At 47.3% G+C, this 27,946-nt stretch overlaps 1 protein-coding gene across 3 annotated transcripts in view; it reads left to right on the top strand.

The window, feature by feature from the left end:
• Window positions 1–27,946, top strand: part of NUP93 (nucleoporin 93) — a 65,491-nt gene that overhangs the window by 24,269 nt on the left and 13,276 nt on the right. For 2 of the 3 annotated variants that reach the window (XM_065733460.1, XM_065733461.1), the window contains exons 4-8: window positions 17,337–17,399; window positions 18,158–18,286; window positions 23,876–23,950; window positions 24,981–25,070; window positions 25,893–26,032. In XM_065733460.1, coding sequence (XP_065589532.1) covers window positions 17,337–17,399; window positions 18,158–18,286; window positions 23,876–23,950; window positions 24,981–25,070; window positions 25,893–26,032 — 497 coding nt within the window. Of the gene's footprint in view, window positions 1–9,153; window positions 9,402–17,336; window positions 17,400–18,157; window positions 18,287–23,875; window positions 23,951–24,980; window positions 25,071–25,892; window positions 26,033–27,946 lie in introns of those variants that run through there. The other variant, XM_065733462.1, reaches the window with a different exon arrangement.

Raw genomic sequence — 27,946 nt, 5'->3', positions numbered from 1 at the left:
ACAGACTCTTGTAAACAGGGTTAAGCCTACTTCACTCAGTGCATGTCTCTGGCTGTGGGTGGCAATAGAATGCTTTTGGTGGGAAGCACTGTTGTTTCTGTAAGGCAGTCTTGTTTGCACCAACCTGTATGATGAGCAATAGTTAAATCGAGCTAGAAATATGAAATGAAGGGAGGCTGACGCAGCTTTCTGCTCAACCAAATGTGCATGTAAGCTTCCCAGAGGGTGAGGAGCCAGGAGTTTGCCCTCTGGCTACTGGCCTGGCTGTCATTTAATCTTTCTCTCTCAGACTTGTAGCCAAGACTCACCGCAGTCCTCTTCCAGTCGCTTCAGCTTTCCATTAAATAACAAGATTCTCTGAAGCAGGATTACTTGCTAGATTCTACCTTCTCCAAGCAATTGAGTATGGTATGAGCAAATGAGTAGTTCCCTCTGGGAGCTGGTGGAGTTGCTCCATCTCTGACGTGAATGCCAATGTGAGTGGTGCTGTTAACCCAGGTGAAACTGTGGCTGGTATCTGTGTTAAACTAGTCTTTCTGCAACGGAAGATTTTGGATTCTGTTTCTACCCCCCACCTGTCTGACCTGCCCCATTTAACTCTTTCTGACAGTGCTGTGCAAGGCAGCACCCTCGCTGCTCAGCTGACTTTCTGAAAGCCACAAAGGTGCTGGAAAAATGGCTTCAGGATTTTCTTTTCCCGTGTGTTTCAAATCTGTTACTGTGGTTCACCTGTAGGATTTTATGGTGGTTCTTCAATAAGTTGTTTGGGGACAAATCAAGTACTGTGGAAATGGGTCTCATCACCTTTTTTCTTAGGGAATGTGAAGGAGAGAACCTGATAAACTACTTTGGATTCTCAGCTCATCTTTGTGTGGCATACAACCCAATTCCAAAGCACTTGTGCTCCCTTCCCATTGACTCTCATGGCATGGTCCCTGCTTACCTGACTTAATCAGCATTTGGTATTAAAAGATGGAAAAGAGAGGACGTTAGTGTATAGCGATTTAATTCACACTGCAGCAGTGACTATTTATAGACTTCTAATAATTGCAATGCCAATTTAAATTGCCCTGTTCCACTTTTTAGATACTGGCAATTGCAGGAGATGATAAACTCTTTCACTACAGGAGGGTGAATTAATAGGTATCCCAGTAGGCCTGCAAGGGGCAGGGGTGGATGGCATTCCTCGAATGCTTAACACCTAAGGAGCTCAAATTGGATAGCTAAGAGAATCTGTAGACAGAGCACGTGGATGCAGAAGAAAGGCCCTTGCTGGTAATGGAGCCCCCCAGGGAACTGGTGTTTTGGGTAGCATTAAGCTGCAGCAGCTGGAAGATCTTGTTTGGAGCAAATGTTCCATTAGAAGTGAAATCAAGTATTCTTTTCCTCTGCCTTCTAATGCGTCCTTCTGCCAGCTCTCCTCATGAGGGGCAGGGCTGTGCTCTGCTCTCTGGGTACGGTGATGGGGCCTGGGGGAGCAGCAGCATAGGGCTGTGTCAGCGGAGACTCAGGTGGGGTTAGGAACAGGTTGTGCCCAGAGGGCGGTGGGCAGCGGGCACGGCTCTGAGCTGCCGGAGCTCAGGGAGCAAGACCTGGTGGTGGACTTACCAGTTCACTCTGAAGATGGATGGGAAGCACTCGAGTTGTGCTTGATGACCACAGTTAAAGCCACTTCACTGCTCGATGTAGATTTTGAGTGCTGGACATCTCGTGTTTCCTGTTTTTTATAAGTGCACTGTGTCTTGGAACCCTGTCTGACTTCTTTGGGCTTCTTCTGCAAGGTCCTTTTGCAGTAGGGGTTCTCATAAGGCACACCCTGGAGCCTGCGGTGTGGCAAGATCTCTAGTGATGGTCAGAGCCTTTCCTGAGCAGTTGGGGGAAAGGATACATGATATTTAGTAGGTCTGCTTTTCATATCAAGTTTAATGAAGTTTTACATGTATAAGGTGTTAAGTTAACACAATGAATAACACCAAATGGCATTATAGCCAAGACATTTTATAGATTGTATAGTTAGATTATTGTCATGGAAAAATGAAAGCAATATGTATTCCCCTCGTTCATCCTGAGTCCTTGCTTCTCTTCCAGTCAAAGAGTTTGTAACTCAGTTGAAAACTGTGTGGACTTATATTGCCTCCAGTTTTGCGGGGTTTGGGTGGACAAACGGAGAGAAGGTGATGGTAAGGGTGTAACAGGGAGCAGCTCTTCTCGTGCTGTTGCCCATTTTCAACATAATAAAGGAAGAGATGTACAAGTGGAGAATCATGGGGCAAGGTGAAAGGCATGTGAGTACAGAAGAAATATCATCACTGGCTGCTGTCTCCTAGTTGTTAAATTCCAGGTTGAACATCCTTAACTGTATTGTGTGTGATGTGGAGGAGTTCTAAGGGCAAGTTAAGCTGTTCATCCCTTCATCTTCCACTTCTGTTAAACTCTAGAGGTGGACACTTAGTTCCTCTGCAGGAAGATGTATTCTCAATGTTCTCTAAGCTGAGGTGATAAGACAGGGGTGTCGGGTGAAGAAATGAATGTGTCCTTCAAGTGATAAAACCTTCCAAAGAACTTGATTTGCTCTGCCAAGGCCGGGTTTTCAGCTGTTTTCCGATTCTGTCAATCTTGCATAGAAATGTTACTCAGGAGAAGAGCTGGTGCTAAGCTACCTCTTCATATGTACAGCTTAATCATTATGGTAATGATGATAATCTTCAAACAGGAACCAAGCAGTCCTGGCCAGCACAGGCTCATTTTGAGCAGGCTGAGCCAGGGTTTGGGATCTCCCTTCCCAGTTGTTAGCTGTTCCACCACCCCTATGAAAGCTGTTTCTACTCCCCCAGGAAAGAGAGAACAAACAACGTGTGACAGATGTTAGCCGTGTCGCGTACTGCAGGACTGGAAGGCACTTGGATATTAATGCACTGAGCGCGGCAGAAAGACCTGAATGGGGTCGGCCTGACTTCTAATTAAGCCCACTGAGATGCCAATACTGATATCAGTGGTGCTTACACGGTGTGAAGAACATGGCTAGTTAGACAAAGCAGGCGTGCGCTGCCGTGGTGGTTTCAGCCCTCATGCACGTGGGTGTCTCACTGCCCTTGCGGGCCAGTAGTTCCAGTGCTGCTTTCTTCAGAGCTGGCAGCTGTAATTAAAGGAGAAGTCCAAATTTAGCTGCCTTGCTACTGAAAGTTTGAAATGCTGTCTTTACCCTCCACTACATGTGGAACCACGTGGCAGTCCATCCTAAGCAAACATCCGCGTGCACACCGGGTGTTAGACAACCTGCTAAACCCTCTGTGCTGTCTTTTCCCTCCTGGCACCTTTTGCTGTGATGCTGGAACGCTTAATCACTACAGTGCAGGGAGAGACAGAGCTCTCTTAGACCATTCACAATTGATAATGTAGCTCTGAAGAAACAAATGTAAAAGCACAGAATTCTTTCTGTTCCCACTTAGAAGCGTGGATGTGTGCGTGGTGCCTTCCGGGCTTTGTGTGATGGAGAATTCAGAGGCGTTTTGTGAGGAGCAGGAGCACTGATAATTGCATTCTGGTTAATCATCGGAGAAGGCTCGTGATTGCTCTGAGCTGATGCTCTGCATCTTCCACTGGAGTTAATAATTCATCTCTGGGCTGTGTCAAAGGGTGCTCTTAAATCAGCTCTCCCTGTGGGTTATGGGCGTCACAGAGGCATTGGTCGGAAGAGGTGAAAGATGGATGCAGTGATTCTATGGACTTGATGTTTGACAGCTGTTCACGTGGGTTGGGCCTTTGGCCGGTGTTAGGTTAACTCATCCCTGGATGTGAGAGTGCAAAGATGTGGTAATTCAGCTTCGGGTGGAGAGGCTGTAAGAAATTCAGTAGCTGGGAAGATGAATGCAGAAATGAAGGTGTGAGTATTGGTGACCGTGTGGCTCTGGCTGAATAGGCTGTGCGGATGCAAGGGTTTTCCCTGCCATGATGCCGAGGTAGTGGCTTGCAGTCATCTACAGGAGGCATAGATATTCAGGGCTTGCACAGAAAAAAGCAGTTAGTGTTCTGAATTAAAAATGAACATGTTCCCTGTGTAATTACAAACTTGCAGCCTGCACTAATGCTCTATGAGAGACTTTCCAGGCAGAGCTTACTGCTCCAGAAGCTGGAGCCATCTCTCCTTTCCCCCAGGCCTTGTATATTAGCACTGACATGTTTAAAACACTCCTCCAATTCTGCTGCAAAATAGCTGTTTGATTTCCAGTTTTTTGTTTTGTTTTGTTTTTAAGGTGATTATTCTTTTTAATGCGGAAGAAGGAAAGCGTTTTGAATATTCATGGAACATTATAACTTTGGAAATAATCTCTGAGTAGATATTTAACAAAGGCTTTGGGTAAATGGACACTTGTTGCGCTTTGTTTAAACGCTTCCATCTCAATTAGCTCTTGATGGAGAGAGCGTGGGTAATACCCTCAGTTCATTGTTAAAAAGGCTCTAATTAAAGCTGGTTCCTGCTCTTGCCTCTTGGATAAATGTGGCCAGGAGGTAGCTCAGTGATGCAGTCAGACTACTGAATGGAGAGCAAGTGCCCTGTTCATCCTAATAACTGACACTGCTCGTTGGGATGTGGGTAACAGCACTGCAGGTTGCATGGCACTCCTGTCAGTCATGCCTTCCCCATGCTTGTGGACTCTGGATGTTCCTGGATTTGTGTTCTCTGCCCCAGATCTGCCTATCACAAAAGCAGGGCTGCTCTGTAGGTGCTGCCAGACGTTTCCCCTCTCGACGCTGATACGTTGCTTTGTTTGGAGCATGTTGAGCCCCAGAAGCCTGTGCTGGAACTTGGGTTACCTTTGGTCTTGCGTATAATGGCAAGGCTTCTGTGATAAGGCTTTCACTTCAATCTGGTGGAATATGGGGACGTTCCCCTGCAGAAGGAAGGCTCTGTCTGAGGGCTCCAGGTATTGCTGGAGGCCGATTGCTTCCCAGTTCTCATTTAGGCTCCAGCTTTGGATAACCTGCACTCCCAGTCCATACAAGCTAGCCCTTTGCCACAAAGCCCAAACTTACCACGTGTGGGCTCATAGCATTATAGGATGCTCAGCCCAGCTGACTTCTTGCACTATAGGAATGGCAATACAGCAGCTTTGCTGTGAAAGGAGGGGTTTGCCTTGTTCCTTCACTCCCACCCTACCTAAGGTGGACTCCTACGCCTCTCTCTCCTTTCTGTCTACCTCTGGAGGAGAGGATGAGCGCGGATCTGACCGTGCTGCAGCCTCCTGCCCAGGGACCCATCGGTGCTGGGCAGCCTCCTGCAGACAGGGAGGGTTGCTGCAAGGCGCCCGCCAGCCCTGCTATGACAGTGCACTATTTGCTGCTACTGCAGCACCAGATGAAGCAGCAAAGAAAAGACTTTTGGGAAGGAGCTGCCTACTGCTGCTTAACTCACTGCCAGCAGTATCTCTGTTGTGTTTGCTGGCTAACGCTGGTAAGTGACAGTGGGTGTCACAGCTGCAGCACTGTAGGAAGGAGCTGATGTGGGATCAGACCCAACAGTGCATTTTGTTTTCATTCCAGGTATTTGGTATTTTTGTATTCACCCCCACTTGATTGAAAAGAGAGAAGACATTTCAGTGACTGTATACTGTCTGTTTTTCTTGGCTTTAAGGTAGAGGTGATAGCGTGGAGTTGGACTTGATGACCTTCGTGGGTCCCTTTGAATTCAGGTTTTTCTGTGATCTTTGGTTCTGCAGTGATGGTGGAGGACTCTCCTTCAGCCCAGAGGGGCAGTGGCAGTGAGGAGGGAAGGAGCTCCTTATCTGGGCACCCAGAAGGGCAATGCTCTGGGCACAGGACACTTGTGTGCTGGCAGGGACTGAGGGCTCTGCTTGCCTCTCAGGACACCTCTTACCTTTGAGTTTTGGTTTTGTGATCAAAAATTGCTAAATCCAACATACCTTTTGTGGTTGATCGACTGATACTGTGAAGTTCTGCTACTAAAGCTGCAGTTAGAGATGTGGGTTGTCCAGGCAATTCCGGTGCAAGCATCACAACCTAAAAGCATTAACACGATTCACACGATCCTTGCTTCACCTTTGTCTTTGGGATATTACACTTCCTACTCAAAAGTAAAACCTTTATGGCTTTCCTCAGCTGTGGCCTGCTAACCCTGAGCAGTAGTTTTCTCTCTTTTCTTCCCAAAGTCACATTTGAGTGCAGATGTGATGGACGTGTGTGCAGGCTGAGCACGCTGCTGCATTGGTGACAGTGAAATAGGGGCAGTTCCATATCTCAGTGTGCTTACTGCTCCCTGTCAGTCATGCTAACGGCCATTTGGGTGAATCATTTCTGTTCTCATCTCTCAAAGCTGTTGCTTTAAGAAACCGACAGGTAGGGGAAGGCATTGCGTGCTGAGCTACACAGGAAGGCTTTCCCTGCAACACTGATCTGAAAATGCAAAGTGTAAAACAAAAATGTAAACTGTGAAGATCTGTAATGTGTAGTTTTGCAGCTGGGAGTAGCTTCTGCAGTACATGACATGGCTGGAAAAAACTGAGAACCTCAATTTGTAAAATCTTTAAAGCAGCTATTGGCAGCTGCAGATCCATGATGCTTCAGAAAGCCCTGAGCAGAGCTGCTGCCTGTCCTTAGAGCTGACTGTGTCTCCAGATAGTGCCAGTTACCTGCTTGAAAGTTTGGCTAGAGAGGAAGAGCTCCATGCATCACCTGTTCTGGCAGCTGTGTGCTGCTGGAGCATTTTGCAAACAGGAGATATGTGGGTGGGAAGCTGCCCAAAGCTGGAGCAGTGTGCGGGGCAGAAGGGGCAGCACCAGGTATGGATGTTTGCGGTGCTGGTGGACTCAGATGGTTCCTGAACAGACTTCCCAGATGGACTTCTCCTGTATTCTGGGGCATAGCTGGTAGTCATCAGTGGTTTTCCTTTAAGAACACTGGTGGGTTTGGACCTTTTTTTTCCACTCTGGAGCATCCTGGTACAAAGATTCAGGTATCCTGTCCAGTGCTGATTGGGTCATAGCAGGGAGAGCTCGCTCCTTGCAGCAGTCTGGGAGAGTCACCCCGAGGATCAGATCTGCTGCTTCCCAAGCCCCAGCGTGCTGTGTTGGTGCTGTGAAAGGTGCCCGGTGGAGCCTTTGGGGCAGGTCAGTCCCTTCACAGAGCAGCTCTTTAGATACTGCTGCTGGGAAGTGGAATTGCTCTCAGACCAGAAAGTGCAATGTGAATTCAGAGCCTGTTTTTTCTCTATATGAAATATGCTGTGCCGTTTTTACTGGCACTTTGTGGGCAGCCTGTGCTCCCGCAGTGTTGCTGGAATTAAAACAGAAATGGGAGCAATGAATCGCTTGGGTACCACGGTGATCCTGCAGCAGTTGGCAGTGCTTCGTTAGGCACCAACGCAGCCATCCCCAAGTGGGACATTGATGCATGCATGTTCTCGGGGCTGGCAGCACGGAGGTGATGCTGTGAGGGCACTCAGTCCCCGTTCTGTGCAACCCTTCCTCATGGCACTGTGTTCTGTGCATTAGCAAACGCACTCCTGATTTCTTTGGTGCTCGTAATTTTTTCCTTTAAGATGGGGGTGGTCTGTTTCTCGATTTTTCTCTGGCTTTCTGCACTGTAATGATGGCACCATCACCTGACTGCTGGAATACACTGGCCTGACTTTAATCATTGGGTGACTGGCTCTTAGCATGGCTTCATCTCTGCTGTTTTACATCCCCGCTTGTAATTGCACAGTCGCTTGCAGTATTGTTTTTCTATTGGTGACAGTGGAAAGCACACGTTAGCATTTTGCATAACCTTATGCTTTTTGTTTGATGCTTAAAGTACACGGGAAGAAGCGGTGCTTGGCGAATAAATCCACCTCATTTTTAAGCGGCACATTTTCACTCTTCGTGTCCGATGATTTACTGTGAGTGTGCTTTCTGTGCCGCGTTGAAGGAGGCTGCAGTTGGGCTGAGCACGTATCAATCAGTGCTGTGTGGCCGTGACTGAGGTGTGTGTGTGCTCACAATTCAGTGCCATGGGCAAAGCTACCAGAAAGATTTAAGGTAAATAGCACCTTCAGCTTTTAACCACTAAATAAGTGAATGCAGCAAAACAAAGGGAATTGTAGCTCTCTGCAAAGAGCACCGGCAGCAATTAATACGCAGTAGAATGCTCAACCTCTACAAGTTATTTGAGTGCTGCAGGTCTAAAATGGCAGAAGCTTTCTTTGGCTCTACAAAATCAAACCGCCGTTTATTTCGGCCCCTCACGATATGTGCAAATTCATGCAGCTGAGCAGAGGGAATAGCTTCACACCCGGCACCACGAGCTGTGGCCACGCTGCTGCATCACAATGCAGCAAATGCATTCTGCACGTTAACCAAACACGACAGCCGAAGCGATGATTAACCATGCAATATGTCGGAAGTCATCAAAAATTCACATCAGAGTAATTGCGGTGGCTCAGGGAAGAAATCGCGTAGTGACTGCCTCACCCCCGCCCGACTGCTACATGGTACAGCCCGCTAACAATAAAATATCCTTCTGTAACCTATGACTGTTACTCCCAGCAGTTACTGGTTTCGGGCTGGTGCTCCCCAGCTTTGAATCCAGCACCACTGGAGGAAGCAGCGATGCACTGCGGCGCCGAGCCGCGGGGAGCAGCCGCGCTCCCGTGGCAGTGCGGGACTCCTTGCTGTCTCGGCCCTTGCAGGACTGGCAGGTTTTCTTCCCTTTTAAAGAGGAGAAAAACTTGAGCGTTAATGCAGAGGGACGGCAGTGTGGGCGCGGGCAGCCGGCACTGACAGGTTTGTAGCTCGGCACTGAGATCTGCAGGTAGGAGTGGGTGCGTTTCAGATACATACGACGAAGCTAAAAAGCTCGCTTGGGTAGGAGCGAGCCTTTCCCTCGAGGTGTCTTTCGTTCTGCTTTTCCTTTGTGCTGCTGCTGCGGGCTGTTTGAGCTGGGGGGTGGCTGGTGGAAGAGAACAGGTGGATGGCTCAGGGGAGACCCCCGTTCAGCACTGAAAGCAGCTGCTTCACCCCTGCTCTGCAGACAGCTGCTGGGTGGGGCAGCCCGGCTGTGCTGCGCTGCGGAGACCCTTTGACATCGCTGCTCTCAGCGTAAGGAGAAACAAGGCGGCGTAACTTTCTGAGTGTCCTTGTTCCCGTGGTCTCTTCCCTAGGCTGAAACATTTATGGGAGCGTTTGGAACAAAAATAAGGTTGCTGCTTTTCTTGTCTTTCATTGTGGCGCAGAGGTGTCGGTACACCGTTGGCTCGGCTCCTGCAGATGCACTTATGGCTTATTTAGGAGGCACCCTGAACTTTCTTGAATTTTATTTGGAAGTAAAGATACCAAATGTGGGATGGAAATGAAAAATAAGAATGGTCTCTGCTGGAAAATATTTCCACTCACCCAAAGCCAAGAAAGGTGCCAAGGTTTGCTTTTTTTTTTCTTTTTTTTGCCTACCAGCTCCTTGATGAGACAAAGTGTATTATTTTAAGTCAGCCCAAGCCTGCAGTCCAGACCCCACCTCTCCTTCAAATGAATAGGGTGTGACAGGGAAGGGAATGACAGGAGCATCCTGGTGGAGGGAACAGCGGGGACTGAGTGGGTATGGCAGGGTGGGGGTCTGCAGCACGGAGCGGGGCTGCCTGTCCTCCTGCTCTGTTTGCCCCCCAGGCTCTGCCCTCCCAGTGCTGCACTGGGGACAGGGCCATGGCATGGGTTGCTTTTTCCTCCCAGAGGGGAGCAGCACAGGCTGTGCAGTACAGTGCAGGGTGACTGAGTGCCACCTATGCTCTGCTATTGTTAGCTGTGCCCGAGCCCTTGAAAATGGGATTGCTGCACAGTGTGCCTGTAAGTTGCCTCTTGTAAAGGAGCCTGCTGGTGCTGTAAGGGGTCCTGCCACGACAGCGGCTCAGCAACGCATCAGTTTCTCGAGCAGAGGACTGCCATGTGTGGGGAGCTGGAGACAGCCATCCCTGCATGGGAGGCAGCTCGATAACCTGGTGTTGGTGCTGGTGCAAATTATTTTCCTTTGTCTGAAGTCGGTGGGAGACAGAGTTCATCCGAGCTCCGTAAATGAGCGTATGGAGCATGAGCCCTGGCAATGAATACCTGGCTGCGGGTCTGTGGTACCGGGGTTCCTGCTCTCTTCCAGAGCCTGGGGCCATCACCCCGTTGCCCCTGGGCACTGCGGCTGGGCACGGCACAGTGGGGTGTGTGGGGGGGACCTTTTGTCTGCGGTGCCCCCTCAACAGTGGGAAGTTGGAAGCGCAGGTTTGTAACACAATGAGGAGATGCTGAGAAAAGGGAAGGTCGCTCAGCATCATGGGTCGGGTGCTGCAGCAGGGGATTGTTGTGAATGCTGTGCTGTGTGTGTGCTGGGCTGTCTGGGGAATCGAAATGGGATGATTGGAACCGGCATATTCCAGATGTAGCTTTTTTTTTTTATTATTTTAATGATGTGAAATCCTTCAGAAGGAAGGAGTGATGTGGGCTTTTTTTTATTTTTTATTTTTTTAACTTCAGAAGGCTTTCCTTCACTGTGTGGATCTTTCCAGGAGGTCTCAGCCTGCTGTGGGCTCACGGGACGGGCTGGCGCTTCTGCTTGCCTCTGTCTTCCTGCAGCGTTGGGAGGCATCCCCTGGGTCTTCAGAGTTTTATGCCAGCTAGAAGGTGCTTAACTTCTTTTACGTGTCTGAAATTGTGAAAGAAGAGATGCACAAATAATAATAATGTACTTTGTTTCTCTCCCCAAAAAGCCTGATGTCTCCTGTTTCTCAGCACGGCAAGGTTACATGCCTCAAATCGAGTGAGCAAAATGTGAAAGCACTGACAGGGAAGGGGCAGGGTGAAGGTTTGCACTAAAATTTGGATAGGTGGGTTCGGGGAGGCCAGCTGATAACAACAAACAGCTGTTTCACAGCTTGTCCTCCTTGTCAGCAGTCCCCAGGATGTGCCGTGCTCTGTGTCTCTTCCTCAGCCTCCCAGGCTGCTCCCTGTGCTCCCAGTCAGGGTGTGCAGCCGGGCCCTGGGGCCTGGGGCTGCTCCAGGGGCACCCAGGTGTCACCGGGCCCCACTGCCTGAGAACACGGAGTGACCACTGTGCTAAAATGGCAGCGAAGGAAATGAGAAAATGGCGTCATCAGTGAAATTAGTTTTGATGGCTTGATGCAAAGCGTCGCTCTGCTTGACGCGGGGAGGTTCTTGCCGAGGGGTGTTGCATGGCAGGCTTGGCTGTGGCAGTGCAATGAGTGAGATCTGTGTCTTTTCTCAGAGTTCCTTTACAAGCCTGGAGCTGGAGGGGCAGGTGCCATAACGTGCTCCAGCAGATGGTCAGAAATTCTCGTTGGCACAACTGTAAATATTTTTAATGTAAGGTTATATTGTGAGTCAAGTCTGAAGGGCATGAAGTCCGTCATTTGTTTCAGACAGTTCAGCAAATATGTTCTGTTTGGACCGCAGCTTTCATGGTGCTGGTTTTGGGTAGATCACAGAAAAGCACTGCTATCTTTTTGCACTTTTTAATCAGGGTGCATACTTATAGTGCCAGGGAAAACCTCAGCTGCTTTTGGCGGGCGGAGGCCACCCCTCTGCATCCCAGGGCTGCTCACAGTGCATTTGGAAACCTGCTGGAGGAGCTCAGCTCCCACATCGACACAGCTCCACACTCCTGGTCCTGATGGCAAAGCACTGGTGCCAGGCGTGCTACTGGTGGGGCCCACAGCTCCCCAGGGTGTCATGGGGAGGGGGGAACCCAGTGCCTGGGGAGGAGGAGAGTGGTGCTGGGAAGGCAGCAGGTTTCCTCCCCCTGCTGTTATGCTACATTGGTAATTAGTGCCTTAGCTAATCCATGCAGTGAAGGGTAATAATTGAGGAGAACCTCAATCTGAGCTCCTTTATTCTAAAACTTTATGTTTGAAAAAAAGTGTCATGTAAGTGTTTTGCCATTAGAGCATTGATAACTTCAGAAAGTCCCCATTAAAAACCAGCTCTGCTGCTGCTGTTCCCCGTGCATCTCCGTGTGACACAGCACAGGCCTCCAGAGCCCGGGAAGGAAAGAACACTGTGCAACTGTGGCAGCATCTGGGTGTGGTGGAGGGGACAGGCATAAGCATCAGTAATAGACACGGTGGTTGATAAACTTCTACCTAACGTTGCATGCCTATGTATTCTGTTGTGTGATGGAAGCCGCTGTTCCGCTTCACGCAGTTGGATCGCTACAGTGGGATTTCTGATTCTTGCAGTCTGCTCTGCTGTGTTTGGCCCCACCTGGCTGCAGCGTGTGGTTCTGCCCTCAAAGAGTACGGTCCCAGGTGGATGATTGCAGTGAGACTTGGAGAGCACACGCTCTGTGCCCTGCTCCTGCTGGAGCTGTGTGCTGCCTTCACGAGGAGCTCTGCTTCGGCAGCTGGAGTTTTGCCATCTTGGCCAGAAGGAGTAATGGTATTTATCCAATGCAACAAAATCCAATGTTCTTGGCCACGGTCTGAAGATTACTGTGAAAACTGCTTGAATTTCACAGATCAAACAGTCGAAACTGCTACAGTAACACAAAAGTGTATGAGATTCTTGCATTGCCAGTGTCAGCCTAGGGCAGCAACCACTTTGCTTGTGCATATTTGCCTAAGGCTCACCACACAGTGCAGATTAAAGGCACCGTTCAGTTCTGAGCATCACATCACTGCCACGCTGCTGCTGGGGGCTTGTCCCCATGCCAGGAACTTGAGAAATTGTTGTAGGCTGACAGGCTCAGCTTTGTTAGGCTGGGGAGATTTTACTTTAGCTAGACCCTGGAACTGAGTGCTTGTGGGGAAATCAGACATGAGCTTTGCCATTTGCACTTCCTACATGAGATGGGGAAAAGCATGTTTCCCCATACTGATGGGCTAAGGACATGCTGTTGAACAAGGGGATTCCTTCCTCAGGCCCCATCCCACCTCTGCAACGTGTCAATTTGTTAAACAGACTGGATTGAAGGCATTGATTTGTACAGAGCTGTGACATGTTCAGCCCTTCCTTAAAAAAAAAACAAAAACAAACAACAAACAAGTGCTGGTAGAGATAATTAAATCAGATTCTTCATCTGGAGCTACTGTTCCCACTGCTCAAGAATGACTTTTGTCAGTGGTGTAATCATCATCCCTGATGATCCTTTGAAGGATTCACTGGATCTGCTGGAAATTCAGCACTTGAAAATGTTTTCATCAAAGAGCAATTGACTTGAAATGGCCCCAGATTGTTAATTTCATTTTCTCCTTTCTTTCCCTGCCAGTGGAAAAGTAAGCATCCCTGTCAACATCCACAGCATCAGCACGCTATTTGGCAACGTTTGCCTTCTCTTGACAGCTTGAATACTAAGATCAAGTATTAAAAGTATGGCCAGGCTGATGGAAGTAATTAAGAGACTTCTATCAGCCAGAAGAGAGTTTACTAACCTCATTTACTGCAGTAAATGGGAGAGACTCAGTTTCTTGTCAGAAAGAGCCCATCAGTGTGTGCATGTCCTTTCGTACCAATAACGAATTTGTTACTGAAACGTTTTCCTGTGGATTTTGGGCTGGAGCGAGGCAGGTGCTGGTTCCTGGCACAGCAGAGTGGGGGCATAGCACAGCCTCCCCTGGGGCACGCCTCAGCTCATCCTCTTGGATAAGAGCCTTGGAAACTGTTTTGCATGTTGGAGAATGCTGCCTTCAGGCGATGTTGTCTCCTAGGCAGTGTGGTTGTGGTGCTTTGCCCTCACCCTCACTGCATCCTCCTCACCCAAGTTCATTTTCAAATGAAGTTAAAGGTAAGAAAACCTTGTAGGTGACAATCTGAAAATGCATGTCATGTGCAGTTGTTGGCATGGCCCTTTCTGCTGTACAAAGCACCTGCTGATGTGCTTTGAAGACCTCCCTCCACTGCCACGTTCTCCCTGCAATTGCTCTGGGCTGGCCAGGGACCATGGGATGCTGCGTGGTGAGTCCTCTGCATGCACCTCCATTGCCTTTGCCATTGCAGCTTCTGGAGCTCAGCAGCAGGTGATCCTCTCTTCTGAATGCTGAAGGGCAGCCAGAGATGGAGATCAGGTGCAGTGGGTGGGAGGAAGGAAGCGTTGGGAGTGAGGCTCCCTGGCTGCTGGGAGGCAGGAGTCAGTGCGTAGCAGAGGAAGGCTTGGGTTTGGCATGGCAAGGCTCAGTGAGGCAGGCTGAGCTTCAGCAGGGAGGGAGGTGGTGAGAAGATAAGGCTGGAATCCTTGGAGAATAAGAGATCCAAGAGGAATTGTAATGCGCCGGGGAAGGATGATGAGGGCCAGTAGATCTGCGGGAGTAAATGATGAGATCAGCTGGGAAGTGGGAAACTGGAGGTGGGAGAGTGGGTGTATTTCCTCATGTGTTGTTGTTTTGCAAACATCTTCCCAGCAGATACTGTACAATCAATCTTAGGAAAAAGCAGCAAGTTTTGCAGAGCCTGTGATGGAAGAGAGATGTGCTGCTTCCCTTCCCAGCTAGGTGCAGGGAGAGCATGTGGGCGTACTGCAGGAAGCCAGAGGAAAATTCAGTGCCAGGCAGCCACTTCCTGCTTGGAGCAGCAGAAGAGGGTGTGACATCAGGGCTCCGTGAGCTTTCTGTGTAAACCTACCTTGGGGAATTAAGATATGGTTTTGTTCTCATCCCTGCTGTGTCAGAGCCACAAGGTGAGGATTTCACCCGGGAGGTTTGCGTGGTGCTCGGGTTGGCTGTCCCTATCTTTGCCATCTGCTGCTGTGAATTGGCTTTTGTCTCGTAACAGTATCTATCCTGCTTTGGGTGCCAGACACTAAGCAGCACCAGTACTCCTTGTGCAGTCACCATCACTTCCCTGGAGGGGGCAGCTCCTGCAGTGCGGGCTGTGCGATGCCCCCCGTGCTTTGTGCCACTCCCTCCTTGCTGCGGCCTGGAGTTGGTGGCAAGGTCACCCCTGCCTCTGGGGCTGCAGAGGGCTCGTAGGGCAGGCGTGCTCAGCAAGTACAAGTCAGTGCTCCCCGTGGATCCACAACCCCTTAATGCTGTTCCGTGGCCTGGGATTCTGGGGTTCAGGGTATGAAGCACAGTTCTTTCATATTCCTGCCTCCCCTGGCCCAGGGAGCTCTGCTTCTCCTGAAAGCAGATGGGCGTACGTGCATTTATATGTAGAAGCAGAGCCTAGATGTCCAATGTTGGGATCACAACACACCGCTAGGTGGCAGTGCAAGGAGCCTGAGCAATACAGGGTTGGACACTTGAAGCGTGAAATTATGGCTAATACCTAGAGTGATGCTGTGAGAGCTGCTCTTTGGCCTAAGCAGAAGCACAGTCAGGAAGCCCAGCACCAGGGGTGGAGAGTCCCTGTTCTGCAGTGCAGCAGTCAGCCTGCAGGCAACCAGAGCAGCGGTTGCTGTCTAATGGTCATGCGTGGCACCAGACGCAGGGCAGCCTTTCTGAGTGTGCCTTCTGTCTGTGAGGCACTGCAGATACTTGAGATATGTGAAGGTCTTTGTTTGCTCATTGTAATTTTTGAGATTGTGAAGGATTGTGCTCATCCCCTGATTGGTATTCAGGAAATTTAATGGACCCTGGTGAAATCTGGAAGTCTCCAGTTTGGGGATGGGGCAGGAAAAAGCAAACAAAAAACACCCAAACTTGTTTCTCTCCTGGACGCCTCCCACCCGTGGGGCCAAAGGTAAGGAAGGCACGTCCCATCCCTCCCCGCCTCACCTGCAGCTCAGCTGCTGGCCCTGCTCAGTTGCAGCTGCTGCAGTGCTTGGTGCTCAGGCACACACAAAAGGCACACACTGCATTTAAGCTTCCCCTTTTCAAGCTGCGACTGTGATTTCTGTGTGGGTGTTGTTGTAAAATAAAAGTGGGACGTGGTAGAAAAAGTGAGGAATAGGTTGTGTTCAAGGAGCCCCTTCTTTTATGTATAATTCACAGAATTCCAGGGCTGCTTCTAGGAGCTCTGCATCCTGGTCTGTCTCAGGTGGTTGCAGCTCTTCACCTACTGTACAGACAGGTGCTGTTCCTGCTTGCAGCTGAAGGGCCCGATGCCCTGTCCCCAGGCACGATTTGTTCTGTGGGTCTCAGAGGGGAAGGGCACTGTGCCCTTTCTTTTGTTGATGGACACTGGGCAGCACAGGCAGACAGTACACCTGCACTGGCTGAGTTTCCTAACAATCTTCTTCATTTCTGAGAACCTTCAAACCTTCCTCACCTCTCAGGCTGAGGTAAGCAGCAACCTGATATCTGTGTCTGTGTCTGATGCAGCCGCAGGGCTGTTCTCAAGACCCACCTTTTCCCAAGGGTGCCAGCCCCGTGACAGCAGGCTGCACCGTGTGTCCCTGGCTCCAAAGCACAAAGCGCAGTGCGTTGGGTTCCTGCTCCCTTCTGTTGTCTGTGGTCTCCCCTTAGATCTCTGGAGTGGGCATACAGACTGTTAAGATAACGGCACTTGGCAGAGTTAATTATGGTTACTTCAGAGAGACACAAAAGCTTTTTTTTTTCTGGTTCAAATGATGTTTAAACTGAAGTCTGGGAGTACAAATCATCTGGATTTGTCTAGTTGGTGAAAACGTAAAATAAAGCTGTTCAAGTCAGGGTGCAATAAATGTTTCCTATTTGTTGCCTGTGTATTCGTGCAGCTTACCCACAGCTGTGTGCACTAAATCCAGGGTGCCTTGAGCTTGCCACTATGGGTCACTAATGCGACATAGAAGGATAATAAACTACAGCTCGTTTGAGCCAATCTGTTCCCATACACCTGACATGCTTTGAGATGTACTGGTAAATTAGAAGTGTAACTAATTTTTAACCACTCCAGCTGTATGAAAGGAAAGAGATGGTGCCGTAAACTCCTCCTGTGTGCTCTCCAGCTGTTTAGTTATTTACATCCTTTTTCAGCTGATTATTTTTAAAGCCTTTTCACAGTTCCTGTTGGGCCTCCCAGGGCTCCACTGCTGCCTGAAGCTGCCGAGTCAGAGCCTTTCTTCTTTCTTTTACCCTACTCAAGTCCAGCAGTCTTATCTTGGCTTATCGCTCCTACCTAGCTTTCATCCCAGCTCCCGCAAATGGAGAGCAAGAGGAGGCGCTTGCTGGGACGCAGAGATAAAAGAGAATGGAAGCAGGACATTTCACTAGGATTTAATGCATATTTAAACAGGATTAATGCATTTTCATTTTCCCGTTGCTCTGCATGGGCATCTTGCTGTATTTCTGGTGAAGTAAAGTGACCTTTAAACTCAGGAGTGGACTGGGGAGAGCTGCTGGCGCTTCTCAGAGCTGTGTGAGCTGAGTGGTGCAGTGCGGATCTGATGTTAGCACAAGGCTACATTCCAGCTGATGCTCTGCTTCTCCTTTCTTGCAGGGATTCCTGAAGAATGAGAAGGATAATGCATTGCTGTCAGCCATTGAAGAGTCTAGGAAGAGGGTAAGTTGGAAGCAAGTACCTTTTTTTTTTAAGCAAACAAGCAAAACAAAAAAAAAACACCAAAGAAACCACAAAAAGGAGGAGAAGGAGATCTTGAGGAATTTAGTTTATTAGTCTCAGAGAAGGTTTCTGTAGAGCCCATATTTCTGCCCTCAAAAGCAACCAATGCCTAAGCCATCTAGCTGGGAAAAAGGTAGAGGTTGAGCTTTCCCTACTTTATCTCCTCTCTGAGCAAATCATTGTTTTGAGGATGTTCTGAGCCACAAGCTGTCTGATGCAAAATTCATCTGATAAAGCTCCTGAATCTCTTTAGGCTTTTGGTATGTCATATTCAGGGCAGTGATTCTTCCCTTCTGAATTATGCAGTGTGGAAAAATGCTTCCTGTTGTTTGTCTTAAGGCTGCTGCTTGTAAGTGTCCTTGCATTCTTCACACTGAGGTTGTTTCCCTACGTATACTCTTGGGGCATCAGTTTAGAACTGAGTCTCTGGTTTGTATTTTTGTTTTCTTAATTATAAGGAATAGTGCTTCTACATTATTAAATTATTTTAATTACGTATAATTACTCTGTAATTACTGAAGCATATTTAAAACCCTGTTAAAATGATTATAGGGGAAGAGAAGACCTACATTCCTTCATGAAAATCAAAAATAGTTTTATATGACAAAGTATACCTGAGGCTGCTAGCATCACTCCAGTGCTGACAGGAATGCCAGAGAATCATCTTCTGTGTCCTAATGCTATATCTTATCCGACAGACTTTTGCTATGGCAGAGGAGTATCACCGAGAATCAATGCTGGTTGAATGGGAGCAGGTGAAACAGAGGATTCTTCATACTCTGCTTGCATCTGGGGAAGATGCTCTCGATTTCACCCAGGAAAATGAGGTAACTGTCTTTCTGAACACTGTGTGTATCCACACACCGCATGCAGCTGTCACTCCAGCACTGCTGAAACCACCTCTGGGTTATTCTGTAGTTCATTTCTGTTGAAAATAAGTGATACCAAAGCTCTTTTTAATTTCAGAATGGCTGCAGCTAGTAGAGTATATTGTCTGCTGGAGTATCAAACCTTTGTTCTTATTGACTGCTTGGCACGGGCAACAGAGCTGCTGTTGCTGAAGCAATGTTTTATGTGCAAGGTGAAAGCTTAGTCACACTAATGCATATCAGATCAATACACCCAGAGACAGGAAGCACGCTGGGGTGAACTTCTCCTTCAGGAGCGCTTTGCAGCACTAATGAAACCAGACAGTTTCTCAGGTGTAACTGTGCTCACACACAGGTCTTACAGTGTCTTTCCATTATTGCTGTCTCCTAGCCAGGACTTACAGTTTATTGTAGAAGGGTGTGGAACACTCTTGGTTTTCTTGGCAAATATTGAAAAGCAGAGAGAGCATGCTTTCCTTTTACTTTGATCTCTCACTGAGTGCAGCTGGATGCTTCGTTCCTTTTAGACTGCTGGCATCTAGCAGTTCAAGGTTAATCCAGTAGCGACCAGATCCTTTGAGCAAGACAGACATTGTTCGATATTAAGAGGTGTACACTAACAGCTTGAAACATTCCTTATGCTATGTTACAATGGCAAACTTAACATTTTTTCTTGAAGAATCCGCTGCAGCGCTGCGAGCAGAAGGCCTGGCTCTGTGCAGAGCTGTGGGAATTCCACCACTCAGAGCCGGGGCCGACAGGCATCAGCTGAGATCCCTGGAGCACAGAGTTGGATCACAGCCCCAGCACGGTGCTCTGTGAAATCTGTCACCTTGAGAGGAGAGGAATAATAAGGGGAAGTGTTGCTGCGCTTTCAGGGCGAGACAGGCCCAGGTTTTTTATAGCCATCTTCCCCCCACCCTTCCTTTTTTTTCAGTAAGTTCTTCATTGGGGTGACTTATAGAGCTGCAAACTGCATTAAAATAAAATAAAAGCCCTTGGTGTTAATGGGCTATGACCTGCACAGGGATTTGGAAATAATTAAAGTTGTTAATGAAATGTCCCTTTCTGATTACTGTTCTTTTAAATATAGGTTAATCCCAGTTATTATATATCTCTTTATAGAAGCTATCTATCTTCCCCAGAATGTATTTTACTGACACTTTACTGTGACTTCTCAGAGGACTGTCTGCCATTCCAATATTAGAAATGTTGAATAATGCAGGCTGAATTAATCTCAAACTAGGAACAGCCATCTTATTATTTTAAGATGCAAGTCTGAATCCTTGGCAGCTATTCTGATAGCTTCTAACACCTTTTGATTTTGTGTGAGTTATTGGTGTGGGGTTTTCCTTTGTAAGCTTGGATATTGGCTGCTAGAGAAGCAATATAACAACCTGCTCTGTGATGCCAAAGCCCCTTTTCTGATGTTTCAGTATCAAAATGGATACTAACACATGAGATGCCAAGCACCAAATTAGTGGGAGGGAAGAAAACCCTCACAGTTTCCATGAATGAGTTTAAAGACTCAGTGTACGCTATCACTCCGCTCTCCCTTTCAAAGTGCTTGGGGTATCAGTGTGTCATTTCAAGAGCATTTAAAATCCTTGATGTATTCCAGTCTTAGCCTCAAGAAGTCAAAGGTCTGAGAGGTTTGAAGTGCATCTACTGTGTTAAAAGCCTGTTATGTAGCCTCCCCACAGCAGGTTGTTCTTCTAAAGCCTTGTTCCAGTCAAATAAGTTTTTTGTGTGTGTGACACAAACAGACGCAGCCTGTAGAATATAGCAGAGGTTTAATTGATGTCCTCTGGAGATGGAGAATCAACTGAAAAGGCACAGATCCAAGCGCAGCGGGGGGCCGGCCTGCCTGCAAGCCAATTCTCAAGCTTTGGGCAAGCTAATCTGGGCAGAGTGAAATACCAACACGTTATTCATGAAAATAAGTCCAATTAACACGCAAAGCTCGTGTTGCACGGGACTTGTCATTAGGGTTTTCTGCTCTGCCTTGTCCTCCAGCCTGGCCTTCTTCCTGTATGGGAGAAACAGGATTAATAACAAGGTGCTTCTTGGGAGGAGGGGGCACCTCCTGGCTAAGTGCTCTACAGCAAAGTGCTGTTCCTCTAGCTCAGGCTTCTGCGTGGTCCTGCGCTGCATCTAGTGGCCAAGGTGTTTGGAGCGCTGACAAAATGTCTGCCCAGCCTTCTGCTGAGGAATGTGCATATGCAGATGAGGGTGATGAATAATGCAGCTTTCTGTGCATGCACAAGTGAAGCTGAGTGTTCAGCTGAGTGCAGATGAAGGAGGGCTCCTCTGAAAAGCAGCATCATTGCGCTAAATGAATTTAAAGATAAGAGCACGACGGTAGTGCAGTCTAATTGCAGTTTTTGCAAATGGGTGATATTCAGAATAAAGGCCACAGCTATGAGGAATCTTTTGGAAAGACCTAAATTCAAAGCAGGGAGAAGCAAATGGGATTGACAGAAGCAGCACAGTCTGTGGAAGAAACATCAGTCTGTGGATACATGGAAACGAGCGTTTCTGCAGCCCTCTGTGCACCACCCACTTTGCCTTATTTGCATTTGCTGCTCCAATTCTGCTTAAGAAGCTGACCTAAAACACAACTTCTAGTGTGCTGCTAGCTGCTGCTCTCAACACAGCTTTCATAATCTTTTCCTTGAGAACTCAATAAGCTCTGACTTGCTGCCAAAGGATATTTTCCCCCTTCCTCAGATCTCCTAACTGTGCAGTTTGCCTCTTCAGACAGGGATTGCCAGCTGCAGAGAAAGCCAAAATACAAGTATGAAATAGAAGAAAATCAAGAAATTAACTAGCCATAGCCATGAGAAAGAAAAGCATAAGAAAAGCAAGTCGAGTTCTAGTGTTCCTGATTTTGTTTTCATGTTGAGGGGCCAGCCTGGCCATGGGCAATTATTAAATGAGTTCACTTACAGCGTGTCAGTTCGCAGGTGGGGCACACTGTTAGTAGGTGATGCTCAAAGCACAGTGACTAGGGTAAAGCTACGTCCAGAGGGGAAGAAAAGGAAATCATCAGAAGCAGAAAACCCCAGCACATTTGTTCTTTAGCTGCAGACGTGCACTTCTGGATTCATATCCTCACCTGTGGATTGTAGCATGTCAGTCACACAGCTCTCCCTGGAATGGCAGCCACACAGATGTAGGACAGCAGGAGGGAAAGGAGCAGGAATCACCAAATAAACTGCAGCCCTTATGTTTCTGATGTTAGAGCACTAGCTGAAAAGTGATACTGAGTCAAAACGGACCCTTCTTTCCTTGCTTTAGAAGATGAAACCTCATCAGTATTTAATGACAACATCCATAATTTAGTGTTACTTTAAATAACTCTGGAATTTTTCTCGCACAGCGTAGGAAAGGCTTGGAAGTATTTCTGCCATCACGTCTGTTTCCCAGGAAACCTGCTTTTACAGCCTGGCCTCTTTGTTCTGTAGAACAAAGAATGAGTTGTTTTTAGGTGGGCTTACATTCGTGTCAGATGAGTTGGCACTAACATGCAAGTACTTCTGAGTATCGGTCTGGGTAGGAGTGACTGAGGAATATTTTTAGTAGAAGTTTAGCTGCAAAAGGAAAGTGGGGTTTACTTTTGTGTAAGGCATTTCGGTTATGCTGCCTAAGGTCTGGTTTTATTGTCTGATGGACATTGTTTACATTGTGCTGCTACTGAGAAATGAACGCAGCAGTAAATGAACTCCAGCAATTTAAAGGATGTCCCATGTTCATCTCTGATGCCTTCGAGTATCACTTATCAGAGACAGAAATAAAATGATTTATTTTATAGTCAGTAGTGCAAATCAGAAATAGCACAAATTTTTTACAATTTATGAACAGAGGTCATTACTCTTACCTTCACATATAAATGCCCAGCTAGCTCAGAACAGCGTTTACAGTCATGACTTCATTTGTCTTTAACTGTTAAATTTATTAAACTTGCCTTCAGAACTCCGGGTCGGGGCAGTTTGCAGGAGTGTGTACTCAGGAGTGTCAGGGCAGAGGTGCCCAATAGCAAATACCAATTACCACATGAAAGCACTTCCCAAGCACATCCCTGGACAGAGCATCTGCAAGTTTGTAGGTTTATGTGATTTCTTCTTTAAGTTGGGATTCAGAAGGATGTTTTCTTCTGAAGGCTGTACCGACAACTCGTGTTTGAAACAAGAAATTGTCAACGTCAGGAGACAAGCTCCTCTTTCTTAGGTCTTCTGAAACCTGGGCCAGCCAGGTCGTGAGGAAGCAGTGGTCCTTCTGAAACCTGTGTCAGCTGCGTCACTGGGGAGTGTTGGTCCTCCCTGCCACAATACAGTGCCATCAGGCTGCAAACAACAGTTTTACTGCTGCCTTTGGTCGTTAGCTTTTTCCTCGCACGGGCAGTGAGTCAGCTGTATTGAGCAGAGCTCTTTTAGGAAGGGCTAGGACATGTCCTTGGGCAGTACCTGGCAGTGTCTACATGCTGAGGTCCCAGGTTGCTGGCGTAAGGAAAGCAAAGCTGCAGTGCTGGTAGGGTGCACTGTGACAACAGTTAGCCACAGCCAGCTTTGTTCTCAGCCCTGAACACTGGCTTGTTCTCCTAAAAGCTTGTCTATTCCTCTTCCCTTACCCCAGCTACGTCAGCTCGCTTAATAATGAATATGATACTTCTGTACTAAGCTTGGCTTGCTTTTATCTTCGGACTGTCATGGCTCTAGTGCTACACGAGCAGCAGCTGATGTTAAAGGAGGATTCACCTCAAAGGGACCTGTCTTTAAAATGATTGCGCTTTATTTTTCAAAACCTGGACTTGAAATACTAGAATAATTACATTTAGGGACAGCTGGAAACATCCAAGAGCGTTGCCTGCATGAGTGTTTTCTTCCCTCCATCAGTGAACATTTGTGTGTAGTGGTGCTGGACTAAAAACACATGTGAATTGAGGGAGCATTTACAGGGGTAGCTTGAGTTAGAATATTATGGCAGTATTATCTTCTGAGTTTTAGGAAGGAGGGCTGATGCCCGTACTCTGACTCGTACACATCCCCCAATTCTATAACTGAACTATTTCAATCCTAGAGTAAACTCTACAGGAACTTGCTCACAGTGATTGACAGTAAGCAACCTTCCAGGAAGCAAAAACAATTACGATTATAAAACTCTGATGAAATACACTGATGTCCTCATTCTGGAGAGCCAATGATTGGTTTGTGCCCTGAGTAAGCAGGATTTCTGTCATCTCAGAAAGCTGAAGCTGAATTGGGAAGATAATAGTTGGTGTTAGGCAGTATTAGGAAGATAACAGGCAGTAGCTTGGAATAGAAAGCTTCAAAGCCTGCTATGATGTCTGGATGTGGGTTGCTTGGTTTTTGTTTTTCTTTGCTTTCCTCTGGGAGCAGATATATGGTTAAATGCACTGCAGTAGCCTCATCCTTTCTGTATAAAATGCTCGGAAGGCTAACATGAAAGATGCAGGTGCAGATCAACTGCGCTGAGGAAGGAGAAGTGACCAGATGTGTGACAACCTTTCTGCTTGCTGTCCTACAGCCCAGCTACGTCGGGGAGTCGGGCCCTCCAGGCCGCAGCTCTCTGGACAGCGTGGAGATGGCGTACGCCCGCCAGGTGGGTGTGCTGGGGGTATAACAGATAACAAATATAAGTAAAAGTAACCAAGCCGTTACTTCTGTTATTTGAGACGACCTGTTTACCAGCACTGATAGCACTTGGAGAAGCAGCCCCAGCCAAGCTCTTGTTGGCCCCACCCTTCTTAAGTGCATGAACATCTGGGCTTCAGAGCTTCTGGATGAGGCTGCTATAGGTTCCAGCAGGGAGCTAGGAGACCTAGGATTTCATTCTGTCAGACAGTTCATCAGCATCCGGGAAATGTGTTTTAATTGCTCTGAAACAGTTATCCTTCATGGACGGCTCAAACTGTATTGCAGGAACACAGTGAAAACTTGTGTGTGTGGTTTCACTGCTGCTAGGTTCTGTTCACAGTCCTGAGCTCAGCATCTTGTTTGTGTGCTGAAGACATTGAAGTATACTTAAAAGTATGGCAGCAGTGCCTTTTCAGGATTGGGAATGGTTATTTCCAAAGGGAGCTGGAAGGTCTGACAGTAGAATAAACAATAGCAGAAATAGACAAAATTAGACGAAGATTTACATTAGAAGGATGGCAGTGTATGTGTAGGAGCAAACTTTTTGTTCTCATTTCCCCGTGCTACAGTTGCCTGAATGCTTCTGCCATAAAACAGTAAAATTCTGTTCCTCCTATACCAGCAGGTAGGAGGCTGTGGCAGAGATTATCACTGCCGTTCACTTGTCAGGTCTCTTTTGAATCTCTGTCCTCCAGCAATTAGCTGCAGTTAGTCTAGCATGACATTCAGTGCAGTGCTTTGCTGTGCAGAAGCCCCTCACAGCCAGGTTGCTGCTGGCCTTCAGGCAGGCCTGGGGCTTCAGAGCAGTGTGGAAGTCTGTGCGGTTGGCCCTTCCTCTTCTGCACAAGTGACGGGCAGCAAAGAAGGGAGAGAACAGACAGGATTTGCTGGGGACATTCTTCTTGCAACCTGGTTTAGATTCTGCTGCTGTGGCTGGGAAGGGGGAAGGAGAGTGAGAGGTTTTGTTAAACTTGCTTATTTTCAATATGTTTCAGATTTATATTTATAATGAGAAGATAGTGAATAGACACCTGCAGCCTAACCTGGTGGACCTTTGTGCTGCTGTTGGAGAACTGGATGATAAGGTACTGCTGATAAGTTAACATAAGGAAACGTATTTAATCTGTTTTCAGCTGTGATTAACAGCCTGCTGAAATTGGTGAAAAAGTACTGATGCTGCACTCCTCAAGAATGTTGTGTGGCTCCACAGCAAACAGAGCCAACACTGCAATCTTCTCTAGTGCAGCAGTGCCCACCTGTGATGAGCTTGGTCATGGTGAAAATCTCAACAAAACGAGGAAGAGAAAAGCTTTATTTCACTGCTGAGTCCTGTCGTGATTGATGAACTGTTGGGGGGAAAAAAAGCTTTGCGTTTTAAATGGGTTCTATGGAGTTCTGTTTTCAAAGTGTGACTTGCTGTCCTTTGAGTGTGTACAACCATAGGCGAAGGCTGTTGGATCAATCTCTGCTAGAGCTGAGGCAGGCTGCCACAGCAAGGGGTAAAGCCATCCAAAGTCTGCGAGCTTAACTTTAAAGCCATGATCTGTTTGCTTTTCCTTTTTTTGCCACCCCAAAAAACAAATGCGTGAACTTGGCTGTCTATGAGCAATGCTTGGAGGGCAATACAGCAGGATGGCCGAGTCTAGTTTGGGAAACCACTGCTGGTAATGGGTGACAACAGCAGGTTAGAGCCACCTCCTGACACAAGCATTATGCAGAAAAGTGTATATTCTCCAGACAGAAGGGGTTTACCTTGCATCTAGTGCCTCCATCACAAATCTAAACTGACTGAAATTACACCCATGCTTTTTTTCTTTGCTTAAGCATCGGAATACCACATAGCCCAAAACAGGGGTGCTTCTTCACCTCTCTACTAATTGCTGTTGCATGGACTTGCTTATTTACAGAACATCTCTGAGATGTGGGCCATGGTGAAACAAATGACCAGCGTTCGCCTGGTTTCTGCTAGTGACGTCTTGAATGTCCGGACCAACCTGGAGGTGCGTATGGAGTTCGTGAGGCAGGCTCTGCAATACCTTGAACAAAGGTAAGGTGAACACTTTGGATAACACTGATAAATAAAGTCTGATACATTTTGCCATTAATGAGCCAGAATGACTTTGTAATATACACGGACATTTTAACAGTCACTTACTTCGTGCTGTTCACAGAGGTGTCTGTCTTTTTTCCTTCTAAGCCCCTTGGCTTAGAGCAGCCACTTGAGTATAAAACTGTTTCTGTTAAAAACGGTTTTAACTAAAAAGGCCTTGAATCCATTGGGAGGTTGTTTAGAAGACAAAAAGATCTTTTGTTCTTTCTTCTGTATTGTTTTTAAATATTTTGTATCTGTTACAGTGGTACGTGAAGATTTCTCACTTGTGGAAGGAGACCTGTTTTCCCTTCTACAAAAAAAAAGATCTGCTTCCATACTGCCTTTATGAATACTGATTGTCTGTTGGGAGCTAGTGCTGGCTGGAAATGAGGGCTGCACTGGGATTAAATCCAGTGCTGTGAGTCAGGTTCTGATCATGCCATTTCTACACTGAAGTCTTTTTTGTAAAATTCCAGGAGGCTGAAGTTGAGACAATTAGCAATGATTTTTGGACTCTGGAAAGTGGCTTACTGTCTATATCAGCAAATATTGCTGATACAGACAAGGTCCTGGGCTCCTTGACCAGGAAACTGCTTGCAGAATTGCAGGCCCTGGAGCAGGCAGAAAGGCTGTAGAGAGAGAGCCCAAGGCTGAATCCCTCAGCCTGCAGTAACAGCTGTTCCTTGTGTGTATGCCCACGGTCCTGGACAGCACAGTCTCTCATCAAAGAGCTGCCAACGTGATGCTAGCAGGATGGTTCAGCAGTGGGAAGCAAACAATAGCTGCAGTGTAGTGCGTGGGCATTTGATAGTTCTGCTGTCTGAGCACTGATAAGGCATGCTAGGTTTCCAGCTCCTGGCATGGCCTCTTTTGCCTCTAGCTGTTGGCCCCCTCCCGATCCCACCCTGGAGTAGAAATTGGTCCTTTCAAACTTGATCTGTTTTTAAACCTGTGTGCCTTATAGCTTTGTATTTCCTAGTGGAAATTGGATGACTTGCAGAGCAGACCACAGTACTGGGGCATTTGCATGCCTCTGCAGCTCTGTGTATGCCAAGGGAGGATGCTCACACTGCTCACAGCTCTTTTTGCATTAGTTGCTTTGAAGAGAGTGTGATGTTAAATGCTGAGGAGCAGGCTCAGCCTCAGTATGAGTTATCAAGGTATGCTGATCCTTGCTCATGTGCAGCATACCTTCTTTTAGCCTAATAGTCTTGTGGTCTGTAGCTATGAGGCGTGGTAGGAACTTGCACCTGTCTGCTGTGTGCTGCACAGGAAAAAGAAATTAACTTCAGTTGAATTGCTGCAACTTCCATGTAGTATACAGATGTTTGAGGCTCCTGCGTGGATACATGGATATTTGTTAAACTGACCTGTGCTGATTAAAAGCTTTGACTTCTTCTAGAAGGTGTTTTCAAAGCTGCCTTTACCAGGTGTTTGCCTTTTAAATTCCTTCTGAGAAATCCACGGCCCCAAGGTTTGCTTCTGTCCACAGGGCAGGGAGGAGGAGAAACACATCCACAGTGTTTTGTGTTCTTTTGTGACAGCACTGGGAATGAAAGCAGTAGTTTGGAAAGGCTGTTGCCAGCAAAATAATTGAGTTTAATATTGCTGTGAGAATCTAATGAGAGGAACCTCACAATAAGGAGCTGAACCTGGAGCAGTCCGCCACAGATTTCAAACGTGGTTTCTCTTGAGGCAGCTGAATACAAGTATCTTACTAAATTTATGAGTTTTTGCCTCCTTTTGTTGTAATGATAATGCTTGAACATCAAGGTAGTTTGCTTTAAATTGCTAATTCTGATGGGTCTGAAAGTCGCTGGATGTTTTTCTAGCAAGTAGATTTCAGTCTGTTCACATCTCTGTTTTGCT

Source organism: Cyrtonyx montezumae, unplaced genomic scaffold (genome assembly GCF_038088225.1).
Source record: "Cyrtonyx montezumae isolate F1298 unplaced genomic scaffold, pur_monq_1.0 scaffold_17, whole genome shotgun sequence".
Lineage (NCBI taxonomy): Eukaryota > Metazoa > Chordata > Aves > Galliformes > Odontophoridae > Cyrtonyx > Cyrtonyx montezumae.
Note: the sequence above shows the minus strand (reverse complement) of the source record. Positions and strands in the feature narration are given on the sequence as shown.